At 37.2% G+C, this 20,363-nt stretch overlaps 1 protein-coding gene across 1 annotated transcript in view; it reads right to left on the bottom strand.

Moving 5' to 3' along the window:
• Window positions 1-638: 638 nt before the first annotated feature.
• The window catches only part of LOC131695818 (phosphatidylinositide phosphatase SAC2), a 69,015-nt gene continuing 49,290 nt past the window's right edge, over window positions 639-20,363 (bottom strand). The window contains exons 7-9 of the mRNA XM_058984387.1: window positions 9,810-10,871; window positions 9,605-9,746; window positions 639-6,048 (exon numbers count right to left, since the gene is read on the bottom strand). Coding sequence (XP_058840370.1) covers window positions 5,941-6,048; window positions 9,605-9,746; window positions 9,810-10,871 — 1,312 coding nt within the window. The 3' untranslated portion in view covers window positions 639-5,940. The remainder of the gene's footprint in view (window positions 6,049-9,604; window positions 9,747-9,809; window positions 10,872-20,363) is intronic.

Here is a 20,363-nt window from a genome sequence, read left to right on the forward strand (position 1 = left end):
GTTAACCACGAAAGGCTCTGCACTTGGCGAAGAAGGACGATATTTCGCGTGCAGAGGCCGACGAGATCTGCCATTTTGAAGCCACCAATTTGAATTCTCGAAAAAATTCTAATTATCGATAAATAACGAATAAAAGATTAAAAGCAGAAGTTCGTATTTCTTTACATTTTTCCACATAAAATTTTCAAATATTGCTTATTTTCTGCCGAATCCAAGAGAAGGTCCCCTTAATTGACCGCCTTCGACACCAGTTTGGCCTTGTCAAGCCATAACATGGGTGGCGGCATGAAAACTGTCGAGTCGAGGGAACCAGTTTGAAGCTACATCTGATGTTGCTCCAAATGTATGTGATCCAAGACTGACGTGGATGTTCCATCGCGCCTAGTTTGCATACCTTACATAACTAGACACACTATTCTCCATTCACCCACAATGTAAATAGCAGACCATTCTTGTAAAATATATTGTTCACAGTTTCTTGAAAATAGGGTTGCTCGCTCCATATGGCGATATTACCCGTCGTTCCCCTAATCTAAGACGATGTTTAGATTATTTTTAGATATCTGTGCTCAGCAATCACAAAAAAGGTGGATATTTCGGCTATTCGGAATGTTTAAGATCATAATAAACATGTTGCATCGATTTGGATATTGCTTCTGAATGACTGTATGTTTCCTACTAGATATACAATTTTCATATTTGAGAACAATATTTGAGTATATGCTTACTTGGTGAATAAACTCACCTCATTGACACGCACATCGAGAAAAATATTTTAAATTTAGCATCAAAATTTATTTGCTAATGTAGCATCGTTATTAGGCCCAGGGTTAAATGCCAAATCATACAGTACTAATGTCTAAGCCCTGCTAGTTTGCGCAAATTGTTTAAGTACTGGAGCTATCTGCACAACTGCAATAAAATGAGATCAACATCACATTTTCTTTAATTCTAACGCATTTGCTATTGTTATATTTGTTGTATATTAATGTTTTGAGTTAATTGACTTGTGAAAATCTCATGCTAGTGTGACCATGTTGACCTGGCAATTATCCATTGTATTATTTGTGATAGCATTAATCGTGGATTATATCACCTGTTTTACCTTTTGTTAGCTATGTTATACTTGTGTTGGGTACTTCCTCAAAAAAACGTTAAATTCAAAAAGAACGGCTACTGAGATTTTATTTATTTAATAATTTCTTACGTGATATATGGTAACACAATGTAGGAGAGAACGGGAAAAGATAGCCACTCGGGGTGTGATGAGCATTCTTCTAATAAGCATCTAAAATCATGTAATGGTTGAACATGAGTGAACGTTCCTTCCACAAAGAATTGACAATACAAGTTTTATCAAACAAGGCAAACAATATTTTGGAAATATAAATAAAATTAACAAAGTTAGTTCACGATGGAATTTGTTACATAATTGATGCCCTCAAATGGTCTTTATTATTAATTTGGAAACTATTCATTTGCTAAAAATGCACCCCAAGTATGTAACAAAAACGGTGTGTTTATGGAACAATTATTATATATGTAACAAACTAACAAATCACGTAAAAAATCTCCATCGGGGATAATGAGCATCGCTTCATGCGGTAAGATCGCGATACTGAAACTGTATATGATCACCTCGAGCCAGCTGATGTAATTGAACAAGTATTGGATTTGATTTCGTAAGCTAGTTGATTTCGATATAGTTCGATCTTATAAAACCGATCGGAGGAAGTGTGGACGGGTAGCATTTGGGTTATGTTCAATTAAGGAGGGCTAAAATTTTCAGAGAGAAAAAAACACTTCTTCGCGATTTTTTTTTAGAAAATTGAAGCAAATTGATTAAAAGTGTTGTACATTATAATGTATCATTTCAATAACATTCTGTAATTTTTCAATGCAAAAATATCGACAAGCGACTCGGTGACGAAGGTTTTTGTAGAACATTTCTGAAAAAAAACGATTTGCGATAATAACTGCCAATCAAAAACTACTTCACCGATTTATTTCAAACTTACGTATACGCATTCTATGTGAAAAATATCTTTATTTTTATTTTATCTTAAATTGCAATGTGTCCTATTATTTCAAAAGGAAGTAAATGTTCTTGTATTTAATATTCACTCACATTTTTGAAAATGGCGGATGTGATTTTAATTTTCAATAACAACAACATCAAACGATACTCGGATTCGATCCAAGCTCATCCATTCGGAAAACTAATACGAAATAAGTCTAATAACTTGCATTTAATATTGTAAAACAAAACGCTAGTATATGGTTATATGGAGTCCATAAGAAATACTCGTTACAAACATTCATTAGGCTAAAGCTTTGTTTAACAGGAAAGTATCCAAATTGTAAATATAGTAGATACTAATAGGAATTATTAAACTTCAGAGAACTAACACAACTCAAGAATGTTATTTGCATTAAAATCTTTGGTCTAGCACAATAAAAGCTCCTGTAGTAAAACTCATGTGTAATATATTGCTAAGCGTGAGAAACATTTAGAGAATACTGTTTAAGATACAACTAACCAATAGCCAACACTCTGGTATCATCGAAACGCATATATCGATCGAGAATCCTACTTGTGAGTTTTGAAACTAAACATCAAATACTACCTCGAAAAACATTTTGGACTATACCTCTTATGAGCAGGTGATCGTACTCGGCGAATTACCTCCTTGCTAAGTGTTAAACACGTGGATAAAAGTTCATTCTCTTATTAAAAAATAGAAATTAGAAGCAGGGACCAGAAAAGAAAATTTTGATTCTTTCTATTTTCTATAAGTTAATAGAAATTGCTCATTTCGTTTTTTAAATGAATTTTTCTGCAGTTAGATCGCTTCAGAGCTTAAACGGATAAACCGATGACAAATGAAAGAAACGACAGTTTCAGAGATATTATCAAAGCGATCTAAAAATGATGTCCGTGGAAAAAAAACTAATCGATCTCAATTGTGGTATCCAAGGGATTTTCAAAAATCAAACAACTCTTAGACCCCACACCCCGCTCGCCCAAATAATTGGAGTTTCATAATTATGATTATAATGTTCAAACCGCGATGATCTAGGAATGTGCATAGTTTAATTTGATGGAAGCTTGCGATCCGTCTTTGTAGCTTTTTACAAAATAAAAAGAAACTTAAGCCTGAAAGATAGAAGTATATAGTAGGGGAAAGTGGTCGGTTGTCGGTACCTTTATGTAGCTTTTGACAGAAACCAGACATGGACATTTCGATAAATATTAATTGTGTGTTATATTATCACGATCTTTTTGTGCCGATTGCTGAAGCAAACAGACTCAAATGTTCTGTTCTACAACCAATATATTTTTTGTACAAGTGAAGTTGTTTTACAAGTTTGTTTTTGATGATTTGCTTAGTGTTATAGAAAGAAGTAAATCGATCGAAAAAGTATGCGCATTGAATATTTACGATGTGAATTTATTCTATTTTGTGATTCAACATTGAATGGCACCGAAATGCTCGCCACACTTTTTTTTAATCAGTTTTCAAAAAGGTTACCAAAATCGGTTGTGGGCACGCAAACATGATCGGTTGTCGGCACCCCATTTTTGTGGCAAATGCTCTCCACAACCTAATCAATATAAGTAGTTTGGAACGGGTTTTACGAATGGATACCAGAGATCGTTCTTTGGCACTATTCTGAAAACCAGGAAGGCGACTTCCGGTTTAGCGTTTAACATTTAAGTGAAGAAAGCCCACCTGGTCTTGTTTTCACTACTAGGTAGTACTGTATATACCAGATTGTCACGACCTGGGACGGGACATGCGAAGACGGTCTTCTTTTTCCCTTCCGATATTGATGTTATCTTGCAGGGAAAAATCCGCATGCAAAATAATTTCAAGCAAATGCCGATGATAGTGTTGTGGCGATGCGGCATATATTTCTGCCGATGAGGTATTGATTTGTGATGAAAATAATAGAGCTCGAACATGACATGAATTATGTTATCATTTGCCTGAACTGTGTAAAACAACATTAACCATAATTGTTGAGCAGAATAATAAAATTGCACGTGCCTTCAGTGCATTTTGCATATTAGTTAATGTGTATTTACATGCATCTAAACATCATGTACAATATATAAATAAACAATTTGATAGGGTAAGGGGCAGGGCTACCCTGTAGCCCCCCTCTCCCTTTGGCTGACCTCTATCTGATCTGTCTGAAGCTTTGGTAAAAAATGGACTGCCAGAAACTAACTCAATTGCAGTAAATGCGATCCGTCAGTGCATTAGCAGTGCGTAATATTCGCATTAGTTTTTCATGCACATATTGTGATTCTAATGAAGAATGATGTTCATAATGTCTTTGATGGTTGTTTCCTTATAGTTTCCTTGTAGTACATTTTTGGTGTAGAACCGGTCTGATACTAAATGATTATTAGGTATCATTTAGTATCATTAATATTATTATTATTATTATTGATTGTAATGCATTCTTACCGTTGCGTTTCCATAATTTACCTTGACGCTGGTGTTTACCGCCTCTTTATTACTATTCCTCATTCCTTAGCCATTGTAAATCAGGCTATCTCCTTTTTAGATTTCAGATTTTAGATCTTTTTTTCTTCTTTGTTAGTCCTTTTTCCGTTCTGTTAGTAAGCTCCTTCTGTGTCCACGATTTCACCAATTATTCCGCTCTTCCATGAAAGAGATTAGTAGATACGAAGATTTCATTAATGAAGGTTTCTTTTATGGGACTGTATGTGTGAATTCTTCTAGAATGTTAAAATTGTTTAAGTTGATTTGTACCAAGTTGTTAATATGGCTTGTAATCAAATCACTGTGACCTTTCCCGGCTGGCTTAACATGTCATTCTTCCGTTCGGAAGTGGAAACATCCATCCCTTGCCGATCACTAATAATCATGAAGCTCGAAGATCAAAAAACTCAACACTCACTCGACTCTACAACTCTCATTCACCAATCGAGAGTACATAGTTGCTTATTTTTGGGCACTTGGGCACTTTATTTGACGGTCTGGTCCGCGTGAATGATGGTTCTTCAAAATAACTAGGCAAATTTTAAATATTTGAATATAATATGTTGTGCAAAATACATTACAGTTTTAGATTAAATACAATAAACCTACATCCATAGGATACCGCATCGGTCTGGATCTAGTTGAATATCGAAAACAAAATAATTCAATCTGCCATACGCCAGGGTATCCCTTAGCTTCTATCCGCTACCTGAAGCACGTGCCGTTGGGCTACTCGATTCTAGGGACTGCCAGAATCATGGAGATCGCTATACAGATCTCTTAACATAAAGATTTCTAGACTGAGTCTCACCGACAAGCCCACGGGATGTTCATAATGCCTTTGATGGTTGTTGAAATGAATAAATTTTCTTTTCCCTTTGAATCTTGATGATTATCATTCATATTTTTCCATTTTTATTAAATTTTCTTAGGGTGCCGACAACCGACCACATTTTTCAAAATAGTACAAAATTATCATTTTACTAAATTATTAATAATTTTTTCAAGTTGATAGAATAAATTCAATTCTTTCATAAGTTATTAGCTAAGGCCTCTAGCTTTCCATTGGTATGCTTATTCTCATATACTGTTCAATCGGAGTAATGTTGTGAGCCAAAAACAAAAGTAAGCCGACAACCGAACACATTCCCCTATGTTTTATTTTTAACTTGAGGAGGAATTCCAAATTTATGTATGTATGTACTCGAGTACGGTCATTTTCTCTAAAAATGAACCTTAATAATAAGTAAAACAATCTTAAAGGTGAACTGTGATTAGAAAATGTGTCCTACAGACCAATGTTTGACCACAATATACAATATATCACCCGGATGCAATTTATCTGGATTTGTCTAGAAATAAAAAGCAGCAGATGTTCTCTCATAGCGTCGAGCTAAATAGTGATAAATTCGTGTCAGTTGGTTTAAAGTGCAATGAGTTTAGTTCGGCATTGGGCTTTGTCCCATTTCTCCTCCAAGCGCTTTATTTCGGCCGTGGGCGTTTCAGAATTGCGAGCCGGAAGAACTGGTGTCTACGATGAAAGATAAAAGGTAATGATTAAAATCTAGCCAGAAGCGTGGTGTTATACAATGATTTAATACTAATATATGCCGGAGAGAGTGCACAAGCGGAAACCCATTTGTTAGAGAGGTTTATTTCTATGAATCGTTTATTTTACCATATTTATTTAAACGTTAGCCAAATATTAGCTTAATACGCCAATTTTAAACCGATTATGTATGGCAGTTTTATGGTAATCTTAGCGCAGATTGCTTTAAGCTTACCCTATAACTCTTCTACACATATCGATTTCACTTTATTAGATACAGGGTGAGCCATAAAAATGTAAAAATATCGGGACTATCGATAAAATCAATGATGTTTTTGATATGATTGTATTCATTATTCGAAATGTTATCAATTACAAGTGGCAGCTGAGGACGGAAGCTGGAGCATGTTCTTGAAATATGCGAATACGACATTGAGACCTAATCATTTGTAATTGAGAGATCAATTTATAAACACTGGGGTTAGAGTATTCATCTAATTCATCCTGAAAAACTGACCATGTCAGATAACCGAGACAATTCATATCTAAGCTCTACAGCCCATCAATATTTACCCCAAGCCTTCTTCCACATTGAAATCCTACTAGACGTGTAATACGAGGCATAATCTTACTGGAAAACTACATTCTGATCTATGTTGAAGCTAGTTCCATGGAAGCTACACTGTAAATAATCTACACTTTTTATCGAAGAGATTCGACACATAAAGTTTAAGGCTCAAGTCGCACTGAAAATTTAAAAGCTTTTCATTTGCTCTCTAATAAAATTACGCTTGAAAATTAAGTGTACCATTCCATGACATGGTCGACTGCCATCGCAATTAAGTTTCAAGTGTCTCTTATTACATCGTAAATGTTTTGCTTATCATTATAAAAATTGCACACTTTCTTTTGAAGAAATTCGACACATAAGATATAAGTTTCAAACCACACTGAAAATTCGAAAGCTTTCTATTTACCTTTCAATACAATTTCACTTTAAAATTAGGTGCACTACCATATGACATGAACGACTGTCATAATATTTAATTTTCATGTGTCATCGTATTAAATCTTAAATGTTTTGCTTATGAGATCAATGTTCTCAACACTTGCGGCAACATTAAGTGTAGAAACACTTAAATAAAAGTTCGATTTTCCCCAAAACAAAGCTGAAGCAACATGGCTGCGCACATTTCATTATAGATTCAGGCTGGTAAGTAAATTCGTCTCAAATGTATATTTGCATTATTGATACGTATACGCTTGTATTTGTAGGAAATGAATATAAACAAGACCCTTGTGTTTCTTCAAAACAAGAGATTTGTATCAAAAAGAGGAAAGTTAGCGGTAAAATGCGAGTATTCATTGTAATATAATTGTAAACATAAAACATTACAAATTTACTGACATATTCTTTCTTTTTTACAGAACGCCAGCTTGGCATTCACCTTCTAGTCTCCCAAATGGTCAAACTTATGCAGGAAGTGGCTTTTTATAGTGTATTTTTTATTCAAATAAAATAAAAGATTCAACTGAACTGACAAATCTTTAATGTATCAGTTATTCATAAAAATGTTGTATCCATTTGAAAATTAACATTTTACACATGGTTTTTATATGCAATGACATAATATTTAAATCGAGGCAAACTTGAATTCTATATGAATTTCAATCAATAACCATTTGGCAGGCACTTGATTTGAATACGCCATGCATATGAAATTTAAGTGTGGAATCTGTTGGAATTAACATGTTTACGAAGAAGTGTGTTATTAAGTGCCTTACACATGAGATCTAAGTGTCAAGCCAGTTGCGGCAAAAGTAAGTGTTAAAAACTTGAGTTTAATGTGCAGTTTTTTTGCAGTGTAGTAATATTTCAGACACATTAATCAGCCTTATTCTGCATTACGACGGATCACATTTTCGAACGAATGTGGTTCGATCGAAGCAGGCTCCTGTTATTCGTCATTAAGAATGCAAATAACTTTCGTTCGAAAAAGCGATCCGTCGTAGTGATGAATAAGGCTGAATATACACTTAAGTCTCCGCCTCTACACCAGCTTTGATCAAAACTAGAGGAATTGTTCGCTCCAAAACCGTAACATTGATTTATGTATGTTGGCAAACTTGAACCTAATGTTCTCTGGGACGTCTTCGATATTATTTGAGGAACATAACCTGCTTATCGTATATGAGCAGAATTAATTCCTCCAATAAGATGTCCCAGAGAACATTAGAACACTGGATAGAGGGTGGAAAGTTTTTTTCAACAAACACGAAAGCCTCTTCTTCAACGAGGATAGCAAACGCTTTGGCTCAGGTGGCCTTGATTCAGTCAGTTAGTAGGTGGTGCATCACTTTTGCTAGGATGATACTTTCAAGGCATAAGTTATTTACCGAGATAGCATCTTTAGCGTGCTTCCAAATTGAACTGATAGGATTTTACTCCAGTTGCACCGTAAGCTATGTAAGTACTTTTGGAATGATTGTGCTCCTCTACTCCCTGACTTCCGAAGATATGATTCTTGAAACAAAGAACATTTGAAGCTGTATACGGTAATCAGGTGTCATCTCACAGTGGTCGCAGTATCATTTATGGGTCTATGCAATTTTCTATCAGAATCTCAATTCTAGTGATGTTCTGTAAACAAGTCTTTATGAAGAATGACGAAAAGTAGTTATGTACTGTAACAATTATTTAGTAGCTATAACACTATTGTAACCTCATCTAGAACCCTTTCGGAAAATTGCATGTAGTTTTCATTTTCCTCTAAAAGTAATCAAAATTTCGTTAAACATTTACTTACTCTGTGATCTATTTCTGCTGTCAACAAGTAAAATATAGGGGAACCCGGAGCTATTCGTACCTACCTAAGCAAACCGCCCTTTTAGGTGGATAGATGTGAAAAAATGTATCGGTAAAAGGTCCTCACTGTTAGTTTGAATCTCAGCTACATTTTGATGCCATAAAAGCTCATTTGCAGCACTAGGTGACGATTTGCAAAACTACGTTTTTCCATCCTTTTACAATGTAGGGGTAATTCGGACCTCCCTCCAGGGCAATTCAGACCGTCATTTTTTCAATGGGATTATGTTTACCTATGAAATATTTATTAGAGAAACTCCTTAAGAAGCAAAAAAATAAATAAATTGTGTCACAAAAACTTTATCTGATTAGTCACAGCTTACAGTCCGAATTACCCCCACGGTCTTAATAGCCCCTATTATAAAGGATGTTAGCAAATAACAGGACCATATATTCCCCAATCATGATTCATTTCTTCCCTAGTATCTGTATTTTTGCAGTCCACCATTCATTCATCTCAATAGGCACATTTATTCATTCATTCATCTATTTTTCCAATCCACATTTCTATAATTCGCTCAGTCGCTTCATTTCCCTTCCCTTCATTCGATCACTAAATTGTCTTTTATTCTTTTAGTGCAAGTCATTTGAAGTGCATCTTATCTAGAACAGATAACATGAAGCTGTCTATTTCTAGTTTCACTTACTCTTCGCCAAATAAAATAAACTTACCTTTACGGAAATTTTTCTCGGATCAAGATTCGCACCCAACGTCTGAAGTCCTTTGCCAATGTTGGAAAGCGGACTTGTTAACCTCTTCAACTGGTTTAGTGCGTTATCACCCTGCTTGGCGGATAAATTCAGTGTCAGATCTCTGTCAAAAGATGTGTTACAATTATTTCGATTCTAGCGCATTCTTAATTATTTATAAACTCACTTTCCACTTTTGCCCTCAAATGTGCTTTCCATATTACCTGTTGCACCATCGTCAACTCGAATATCAGGCATTGGGCTGCGACTCCGAATAGGTGAAGCACACTCCAACATTCCAGCCGGCATATTTATATGATCTGTAACAGAAGATATCGACATAGTCGAAACGTCCGATGACATCTTGGCGGTGCTATCCTTCTCCACCAGCATGGATCCAAAGTCATCTTCAGCACCTGTTCCAGTACCACTCATAACTATCCCAACTGAGGGAAGAAATACATTTTCATTGTACAATGGGTTCTCTTGAACAAGATCACCATCATCTGGTTCATAAATACTAATGTCTGCTTCTTCCGATTCTGAGCTTGAGCCCTCCGATTTTTTCAAGCTCGAGCTGCGAGATCCTACGGTGAATTTACTTCGCTCTGCCTCATCGGCAACCTGCGCAGTATATATGTAAGGCAGTGGTGTCGCAGCTTTAGATTTTTTACCTGCAGACGATCGACCAATTTTCACAGGGTTCAAGCTGTGTCCAATTTTTGAAAATTGACCTGCAACATTACTCAGTGCTTTTGACCCCATCTGAACTAATTGGGATTCGGAGAGATTTCTTGGAATTCCCTGTGGCACCGAAAGAAGCGTGCGACTTTTTCTTCGCTGTAAACTACCTCCACACTGGAAAGGAACATTACCTCGTCCGCGGTTTTCTAGTGCTATGCGAAACAGATCGATGATCGCTGTTAGCGATTCAGTAATTTCCTCGGGTTTTCTGATTACAACAGCAACATTGTTGAAGAAGCGAATGTTTGGAGAGCGAAACATGTGAAAATATCCATCAACGTTGTCCACAGTGTAGTTCAGACGGATGCATAAATGAGCCGGAGCAGGGCCATGAAACATTTTATTGTGTTGGAATAGACCAAGTTCAATCAACACTATGTTATCCAGCAAAACATTCTCAAAACGGACAATTTTATCCAAATGGGAATCGTACTCGGCAACTATGTAGCAATCGTCTGTGAGAATTAGGATAGTGTCCACTTCGGTTTCATTGGGATCGCCAGAACTGATGGGTAAAATACATGTTTTTATTATCGCGAATCGAATATTCAATGGTGCTTTATAAATTAATAACATTGTTTAAGCAAACTATTCCATTAACAATCTAATATTTTACTCTATCAGAATACACAATTTGCCGAGCAAAAAACTACAAAGCAATTTAAAACGTCTAAAAAATAAAAAAACAAAGCAATTTAAAACGTTTGGCTTAATTTAAAGAATAAACTGCTATTTTGTTATTTCAGGAACAACGGCTTATAAGACGCAAAAGTGAAATCTAAAAAAATCGGACGTCTTTGAAAACGACAAAATCCGTTTTGTCCACACCGTTTGTTAAATCTTTATGGATATCAATCAGATTGTACAGAATATTAGAGAAGTGCCGCTGAGTGGTAGTAATTTAGTAAACGCTGCGGGAAAAAACTGTTTTGCCTTTCTCAATAGAAAGGTATTGCAATTGCTCTGAAAACCGACTTCTTAGCGGAGGCCCTGAGGACCGAGTGACATATACCATTCGATTCAGCTCGTCGAGTTCGGCAAATGTCTTTTTTTTAACAATGGAGAAGACGATTACGTCCTAACCCAGTACACGTGCTATTGGTAGTTGCCAAGCTACCACACGGGGTGTACTGGGGGTGTGTCGGGCTCAACCAGGGGGCCATACCGACTAAACTCCATTGGGCTCCGCCATCTATCCCCAGGAACTACCTTTCGGCATTACTTCTGGGGGGATGGCCGTACTTAACGTACGCTCTCACTCGTGCCTTACATTCGCACTCACTCACGCCATACATTCCTCTGCCACGCCTCGAGGTGTCTGTAGCGACAGGTACCGGCAATATACTCTACGTTACGACCCTCCCATCTCGGCATGGACAGACCATACCTCCGTCTATCATCCGCCAATTCGCACGCTCTACCGCCATGCATCGGCGTGGCTATCGCGGTTGCAACCGCTGTGCCACCCTTGCCTCAGCATTAGCAACCATTCATTCATTTCTCTGCACATAACCCATTCCGCTCTAGCTAACCAAACCCAAGTTAGTCATACTCCTCGCCTGCTGCTCGGCGCTACATGCTCTCTGCAGCCTGCAGGCAATCTGAGTGGTAGCAGTCGAAACTGCGTTCCACTTCTCTACCGCTTGGCACATCCCCTGTACAAGGGTATCAGGGGTTGTGTCCAAGCCGCAGACGTCTAGCATAGCACCTCTTTCGACGTCGAAGCGGGGACATACAAATAGTATGTGCTCCGCAGTTTCGTCGACACCTGGGCAGTCTGGGCAGACTGGGGCCTCAGCGTGCCCAAACCTGTGGAGGTACTGTCGGAAACAGCCATGGCCTGACAGGAATTGTGTCAGGTGGAAGTGAACTTCCCCATGGGGCCACGCAATTCAAAACAATCTTCGTCTTCCCGGATGACCAGCCCGACTGGCATCATACCCGCTATCACGCAGGATGCATCGTGTGATCCCGTGCGGTAGGCAGATATCACTCTGAGACACATCAAGCGATAGGTGCTCTCCAATTTGCGACGGTAGCTGGTTACTCCCAGTGCCTTCGCCCAGGACGGTCCACCGTACCTAAGGATAGATACGGCGACACCGGCCAGTAGCCTGCGTCTACTGGCGCACACCTTGGAGCTGTTGGACATCATCCTCGATAATGCCGCGACAGCCACCGAAGCCTTCTTGCATGCATAGTCGACATGGCTGCCGAAGGTCAGCTTGTCGTCTATGATGGCCCCAAGAATCTTCAGACTCCGCTTAGAAGTTATCTCGACTTCGACGAGAAAATTGATGGTTTAAATACATGTATATTTATATAATCACTTAAACTTTCCTTATAGTACATTTTATTCCTTTTTTGGTGGTATCCATCGGGGAAATCAAATCGGAATGGTAAGTTAAACGAAAATTATTATGTAAAAAAATCCCCTTTGAGGTGGGATTCGAAGCTACAACCCTTGGAATTCCGGCTCAATGCACAAACCCATATGCTATCCCTTGGTTATGATGACGACCCAGGAAGAACACATAACTATTATCGCATTAGCGACAGTGATCATACCACTGCTTCTAAAGCGAGATCACACACAACCGCCTGCAAACACACTTAATTTATTTAATTTCCACGCTAGATACTAAGGCAGGGGTTTTATTAAAGTCTGATGTCGGACTTCAGTGGGTGACAGACGTAATAGAAATGTCGATTTCTGTCCCAAACAGTCCAGTTAACAAAGGTATGATGGGAGTGAACCCGCTGTTCGAATTAAACAATTCGTTCTTTCATATTTAGTGAGAGCGGGTCTGATCAGCATCAGCATGCTCTATTCAAAAAGGTGTTCGTTCCCTTATACACATATTTATTGTGCTATTTTTTAGCATACTGGTAAGTGAAACGCATAATAGATTTGTAGATGCGGTCGGATATTATACCCTGGAATGCATCGAAGCAACTAATTGTAGCGCCAGCTTGGTTTCTGCAAAATTAATACGATATATGCGTAATTGCAATAAATCCTTGTTACTCTGCTATTTCACCTAACCTTTGACGAAAAATAGTTACCTATCAAACTTGTCGCAAAACGAAATGATATTCTAAAAGAAAATAAAATTTCCTAGAATATGCAGCTAATGGTGTTCTTTTGAAATTTTTCCAATCTTAGTGTGAAGTTATGATGAATATTCAAGATTGTATGTTAAGACTTTATCATAAAATGCTAACATTTCTAAATTTTCAAGTATTTTTTAAATTCAATATTCTCACCTGGGTTCAAGTCCCAACCCCGCACATAGGGTTAGAAATTTTTCTTAAGAGATTTTTCTAACCCGAAGAGGCGAATGACTTTAGGGTTAAAACCTCTGTAATCAAAATAAAAAAAAATCCAATATTCATTTTCGTTGCATATTCATAAAACATGCATGAATTTTAAAGATATTGGGAACTAATTTTTGCTGAATATGTTCTAAATTCAATCATGAGTTAGGTGCATTAAATGAGTTCAAAACCTGAAAATACCTCATTTCTCATCAGTGTTAACAACCAAAAAAAATACTAATAGCGGTAAGCTTGAAGCTAGTCGGTACCGCTGCACGGTACTATCTTTGATTTTAGGCCTGAGTTTAGTTCGGTCTAAGACGTTAGTACATGTCATTGCAGAAATGGCTGCATCCTGAAGCCAAATGAAAACAGTGTAAAAGGCCGCCATGTTCCTCGTGCATACATCTCAATAATTTGAATCAACTTTTCGACCTTTATGTGCAATATTCTGCCCCACGTTGCACACAAACCATATGAGGGCAAGTAAGCAAGTTTTATCCCGTACGAAAAACAGGTATAATCGAGTTTAACCCATTCATGCCCATGTTGTTTGTGGACAACAACGTTTTGCGTTGACGACGGAAAATGATTTTTTCATATATCTCGTTATGGTGCAATATTATTGAAAACTGATAAAACTTACCAATTTAGACTGTAGTTGGCTACGTTTTCCACGTAATTGGACTATTGTAATTATTCTAGGAGAATTGTATGGAGCATTAGAAGGTAAAAATTTACCAGCTTCTAACACTGCCATGGAAGCACCTATCTTTATGAAAATATGCTTTTCGTGTTTTTTGACCCATCGTTTTCAAGGAAAAATAGTTTTGAAACCCTACATGCACTAGAAATAAGTTGGGCATGAAAGGGTTAAATGTCTATTTTTTTGATATTCTTTATCGTCCTATCTATAAGGTGCTACACGCTTATTTCAAAACACCACGTCGAAGGGTTATATTGCAGGTTAGTACAACTATCAAAATTGGTGAAGCTGTTTAAATATATTGCTAGGATACTTAAAACTCTGATTTCTGTTTTAATGTATTTATTATTTTATTCATAAAATCGTAGAAATTTTGTTAGCCAATAAAATTTCCCCAATCTGGATTGATGCATTACAGAAATATATCTATATTTTCTGTCTGCCACAGTGCAAACATAAATATGAAACATAACACTTGTGAATAAAAAATGATCATTCTGTCAAAGTTTAATTTTTTGTTTAGGCCTCGCTGAAAAAACGTGCACAATTTTATTTCGCAGAGTGTTGATATTTATTCCAAACTTGTGGAAATTCGCTTGAAACAAATATAAATATTCTTCCCCACGTCGACAGGTATCGGGTTCAATTAGAATGACATTCACAGTTAATTTTGAATTCAACTTGAAATATTTCAACCAATTTTTAAATCAAAGTTTAAAATAACTATCATGGCACCAGTTACAACCGATGGTTCAACCACCTCGACGAGTGCGTATTCAAACTGAATGAAAACATGGATATATACCAATTTATTTTCATTTGTGCATCGGCCAGTTCTAAGTTTAGAAACATATCGGCTACAAGTTGACAAAATTGTTCTCACACGCAATTAACGAGTAATATGACAAAGAAAAACTACAAGAAAATATCGAAATGAAACATAATTCAGCATGTTGTCTAATTTACTCATTTTCTTTAACTTGAATTTGTCGTTTTTTAGCATTGTCGTGTATCGCAGATCAGAACGCAGCCATATAAATGACAGCATCGTCTGGATAAAGCTTACCAAATATTTTAGGCCGGTTTAAAAACGCTTACGCCTATAAGATATCTTCAAACACCAAAATATTAATGCTACCATTTTGGACCAGTGGAAAAATATTTGTGATGAAGAAAATTGAATTTCATTTTTTTAGTTTGGCCAGCTTTGCATCACTGTGCCCTCCCATGAGGATTCTGATTTACCTTTGAAAATTTCGTAACTTATTTATTATTTGATTGAATTATATTGCGAGCCGATTTGAGACTGCCATTGAAATGTCATTTCAGTTCGGTCACTCGAGAAACAAGTCGTTGATGAAACCAATGAAAAAAAACCTTGTTTGGTTCGCTGGAAAGGGATGTAAATCAAGTTAATCGGATCGATTCACGCCTCGGCAAGTTTTCGATATTTGCAACAGTTGTATACTAGTTACACAGTAAAGGTCGGCCAGCGAACTAGCAACGGGAGTTAATGCGGAAAACAACGAACGAAACGAAGTCGGATAAAACGGGATATTGTTGTTTGGAGAAATTTCACCACAGATGATCTCTCCATCGGAATGGCTCACAGCTAAATGGCTCATGAAAACGGGCAATGGTATCGGGAGAAATACCGCCAGTAGCGTCAAGAACAATAAGAAACCCTACGAAGTTGATTGTAAAGAGATGTAAGCCATTATGAATGACGAAACCAGCGGAACGGTTCACATCTTAACCGGTGATAATATTTGCTGTAGACCTGACCAACTCAGTTATACAGCAGTCTAGGAATGGAAAAAACATAAAAGATTAACACAAATTAAAAAGAGAAATAATACAGTACCACCTGAAATAATACTTAACGGTGGCCCCAGCGGTATGAGAAACTGCGATGTGATGTGCACAAAGAATAACTTGAAAACGAAAAAGAGAAATGTCACAGATAACAGACGTTTAGGCTCGATTTGAATCGTGTGTAAATACCCGCTACTGAAATTCCGAATAAATCAGACGTCTGAAACACGTTTGGCAAACGTTTGCAGATGGCGCAGTGATCGGTACAATGCAGTTAGAGTGCAGCTGTCAAACATGTGAAGCAAACAGTTGCGCAGATGGCAATAGTGAAACACGGATTTCCAACGTTTATCAATTTGAAAGTTTACACAGGTTTTTGAAGAAATTTTGTTCTAGCCTAAACGTCTGTTATCTGTGGATCTGTGAACCAAGAGCTGCACAATTTCGCACAAAAAGTCATCTTGAAGATCCACTGGCAAACAGGAAGGAGGGCGAATCAAACAACAATTCAAATAAAGATTGATCAGAAAAACGTTTTTAAAATGTTTTTGGTTGCCTTCTATGCTTCCGTGCGCATGGACCAAGAACCACACTAAAGAGTCTTTTTATTTCTATTCTTTTACCTGTGCAGCCATGAAGTAGAATGCACACATGGGAGAAAAACACATCGGAGTGAACAGGTTCATTGTGAAAGAGAAAAGCGGTGGTTTTTGCAGTGATGTGCAATATTCTGCAAAATGTTTATTAGAGTTTCATTTATAAAATAAAAATTATCGAATGTAAGGTGTCAAAAATGGCGTCCAAAATGGCGGCTTCGTCGGAAAAATATTTTTCGAATCTGCGGGCATTCTCGTTTTTGAACCATTCAACCAATCATCTTCGGGTTTTGCCCGCCTAAAAGAAGACAACATTCTCGGGCGCTGTAACCTACAAAATCGCAATATTTTGATCATTAACGATTTTTTACAGCCGTCCAAAGTGGAAATATCATGCGAAAAAACGATACTTTATTTTCAAGTGGCCGCCATTTTGTTTCTATATCGAATTTTTTCATGTTTTTTAGGTTGGGGCGCCTCAACGGAATGTAATCTTCAAGATCATTTTGGTTTGCTGCTTGTAGACGACGAATTGCGACCTGTTTCGGGCCCGCAGATGAGGACGGTTTTTAAAACACCTTTTGCTGGAGCCGCCATTTTGGCCATTCGATTAAGTTCGTCGAGATCGGCAAATGTCTGTGTGTGTATGTATGTGTGTGTCATTTAAACTCACACAATTTTCTCAGAGATAGCCGAACCGATTTTCACAAACTTAATTTCAAATGAAATGTATAACGCTCCGATAAGCTGCTATTGAATTTTAAGTTGACTTCCGATTCCGGAGTTACGGATTGAAGAGTGCAGTCACACAGCAAATTCCCATATAAACTGGGTTTTTTTCGTTTGATGTACAAATGGTGTAATACGTATTAAAATGGGTCCAACATCACATGAATTTGCTGGTCTAGATCACTAATGATCATTTAAAGCAGCTTCGACCACATTGGCCACCTATGACGGATCTTGAGGCCCCCGGAGAACTCGCCAAGTTCCTAAACTAGTATCACATTTATTTCCCAGTGAATTCTTGATCGATTTTTACAAACTTGATTTCAAATTTAAAATACAGTAATCTTATTAACTGCTATTAAATTTCATTTGGCTCTGACTTTTGGTTCCAAAGTTTCAGGTTGGTTGGTAAGGTTACACTGGAATTTCCTATATAAACCGTTACAATCGTAATACCTCAGAGACCAAAAACTATTGAAATCGTCACCAAATTACATCCATTCGCAGGTCTAGATCACTGAATGGAAATCAAACATTCTTTGAATATATTGTCCACTATCGACAATTCCGGAAATCCCGGTATCCGGGCGTGGAATACAATTTAACTCACATCTATTCTTGGGTGATGACTGAACCGATTTTCTCAAACTATGTCTCAAATGGATGGTATAATATGCAGCTGGGTGTTGCATCGTTCGCCCCTCTCCCCCTTACAATTGCACCTCGCCCCTTCATCACCACCCTCGGACCACCCTCACACTCGCATTCTCTTCATTGACCCCGCATACCGGAAGTGTATGTGTGTCATTTAAACTTACACAATTTTCTCAGAAATGGCTGAACCAATTTACACAAACTTAGTTTGAAATGAAAGGTATAGCGCTCCCATAAACTGCTAATGAATTTTTAGTTCATCCAGCTTCTAGAGTTACGGATTGGAGAGTGCGGTTACACTGCAAGTTCTCATATAAACTGGTAACACCATGATGTCTAAATTATTAAAATGGGTACAGCATTGTTTGGATTTGCAGGTCTAGATCACTTATGACCAATCAAAGTTGATTTGACCACATTGGCCCCCTATGGCGGTTCTTAATGCCTCCGGGGAACTCGCCTAGTCTCTAAATTATTAGCACACCTAGATCCCTGGTGGCTAATCAAGAATTTTTTAAATATATTGTCCACTATCGACGGTTCCGGGTATATACCAGAATCAGTTCTTCGGTGATGACTGAACCAATTTTCACTACCTTAGTCACAAATGTAAGATATAATATGGGGTTGGATGTTTCTCCTACCCTTGATCCCCTCCCCCATACCCTTCCACTCCCCCGGCCCCCTCGACAAAACGATTCGAGCCAATATATTCCGATTCCCATGGGATTTTTCTAAGAATGTAAATACTGTTTATCCAATAATGTAATAAAGCATATAAAAATTTATCGTCGGTGTGGTTTCAAAAAATGCAACAACGTCATGCGTGGTATTGATGCGATGAAATAACTTCGTGCAAGGTGTTCATTAATAATGCTGCATGTTCAATGTGACTGCGGTCGCGTCTTGTACACTACCCTTTAATTTTTCACTTTTTATTTTGTTCAAACCAATTTATGTATCATTGATTCAATAAATTCCTTACTTGCACTTACACAGCTGTTTTCGAAATTTAAAAACGAAGAAAGTGATGTATTATACATTTCTTTTGTTTGCATTTTTACCTGCGAAAAATGTGATCAAGCGCGTGGGGTACATTTATACCCCAGTGAAACATTCTAGGGTGGAAAACGCAAGTGCAACGTTCTAGGGTTAAGAATGTAATAGACATTTCCACAATTATACTGAACATAATCGGTCATGGTTATAGTTTGAAGAAATGGTAATGGTCATAGCTTGAAGAAATGAGAAAGGGACAATAGACCTTTCTCGTCCGACCTAACCCCCTTTTTTCTTATTTTTATTCAAAAGACTACACATTTTTAAGAATATTTCCGCTGAAATGAGACTTTTTAGAGCTATCGTGATTTTTTAATGATTTTTTTAAATTTGAAAAATGCAAGAATGTTGAATATTTTTTTCACCTTTGCAAGAATGGTGGGACTCAAAATATGTGTTTGGGCAGCACTGTTTTGTATATTTTTGCTTGGCTTCCTGGCAACGCGGCAAATGAAGTGGTGAGTCGCGGTACAAAGTTCATTGGTTATGTAAACAAACTAAAGTGAACCTCTCGGTGGAGAACGTTGCATGGTAATGTTTAACCTCACTTTTTTGACAGTTCAAAGAGATTGTTTACATGATCTTGGAATTTTTGTTGATTCGATCATAGTATGAGAAACTTGGTTTTTTTTTTTTTTTTTTTTTTTTTCATACGTTTATTTGACACGGCATTTGCAATAGCTTTTTACGCCAGTTTCTTTTTTTACATAGCACGTTACAAAAATCCTTAAGACTAATTTTAACTATACTAGTACTTTGTCTAAAACTAACACTGAAATCACTTTATTGTTTGCTTTTTTCCTTACATTGTTGTATTTCATACTGATCTAGTATTTTCGGGTGTATTTATTTACTTTTTTTTCTGTTATTGTCTAAATTTAAAAACTAAATATTCTAGGTTCCTTTAATTGGTGAATGATTAGCCTTGGATGAGAGTATGAGGAGATGAATTTAATTAAATTTTGACAGACGCTGTTTTTAGAAAATGATAGATAAGTTCCATGTATAGAGGATCGCGATACGCCAGGATGTCTCTAACAGGAACATGGATTGGTCTTCCTCGGACTTGTAAAGAATCTACTAATTGTGATCTGGCTTCACGATATTCAGTGCAGGACCA

This window comes from Topomyia yanbarensis, chromosome 1, assembly GCF_030247195.1.
Source record: "Topomyia yanbarensis strain Yona2022 chromosome 1, ASM3024719v1, whole genome shotgun sequence".
In the NCBI taxonomy this organism is placed as follows: Eukaryota; Metazoa; Arthropoda; class Insecta; order Diptera; family Culicidae; genus Topomyia; species Topomyia yanbarensis.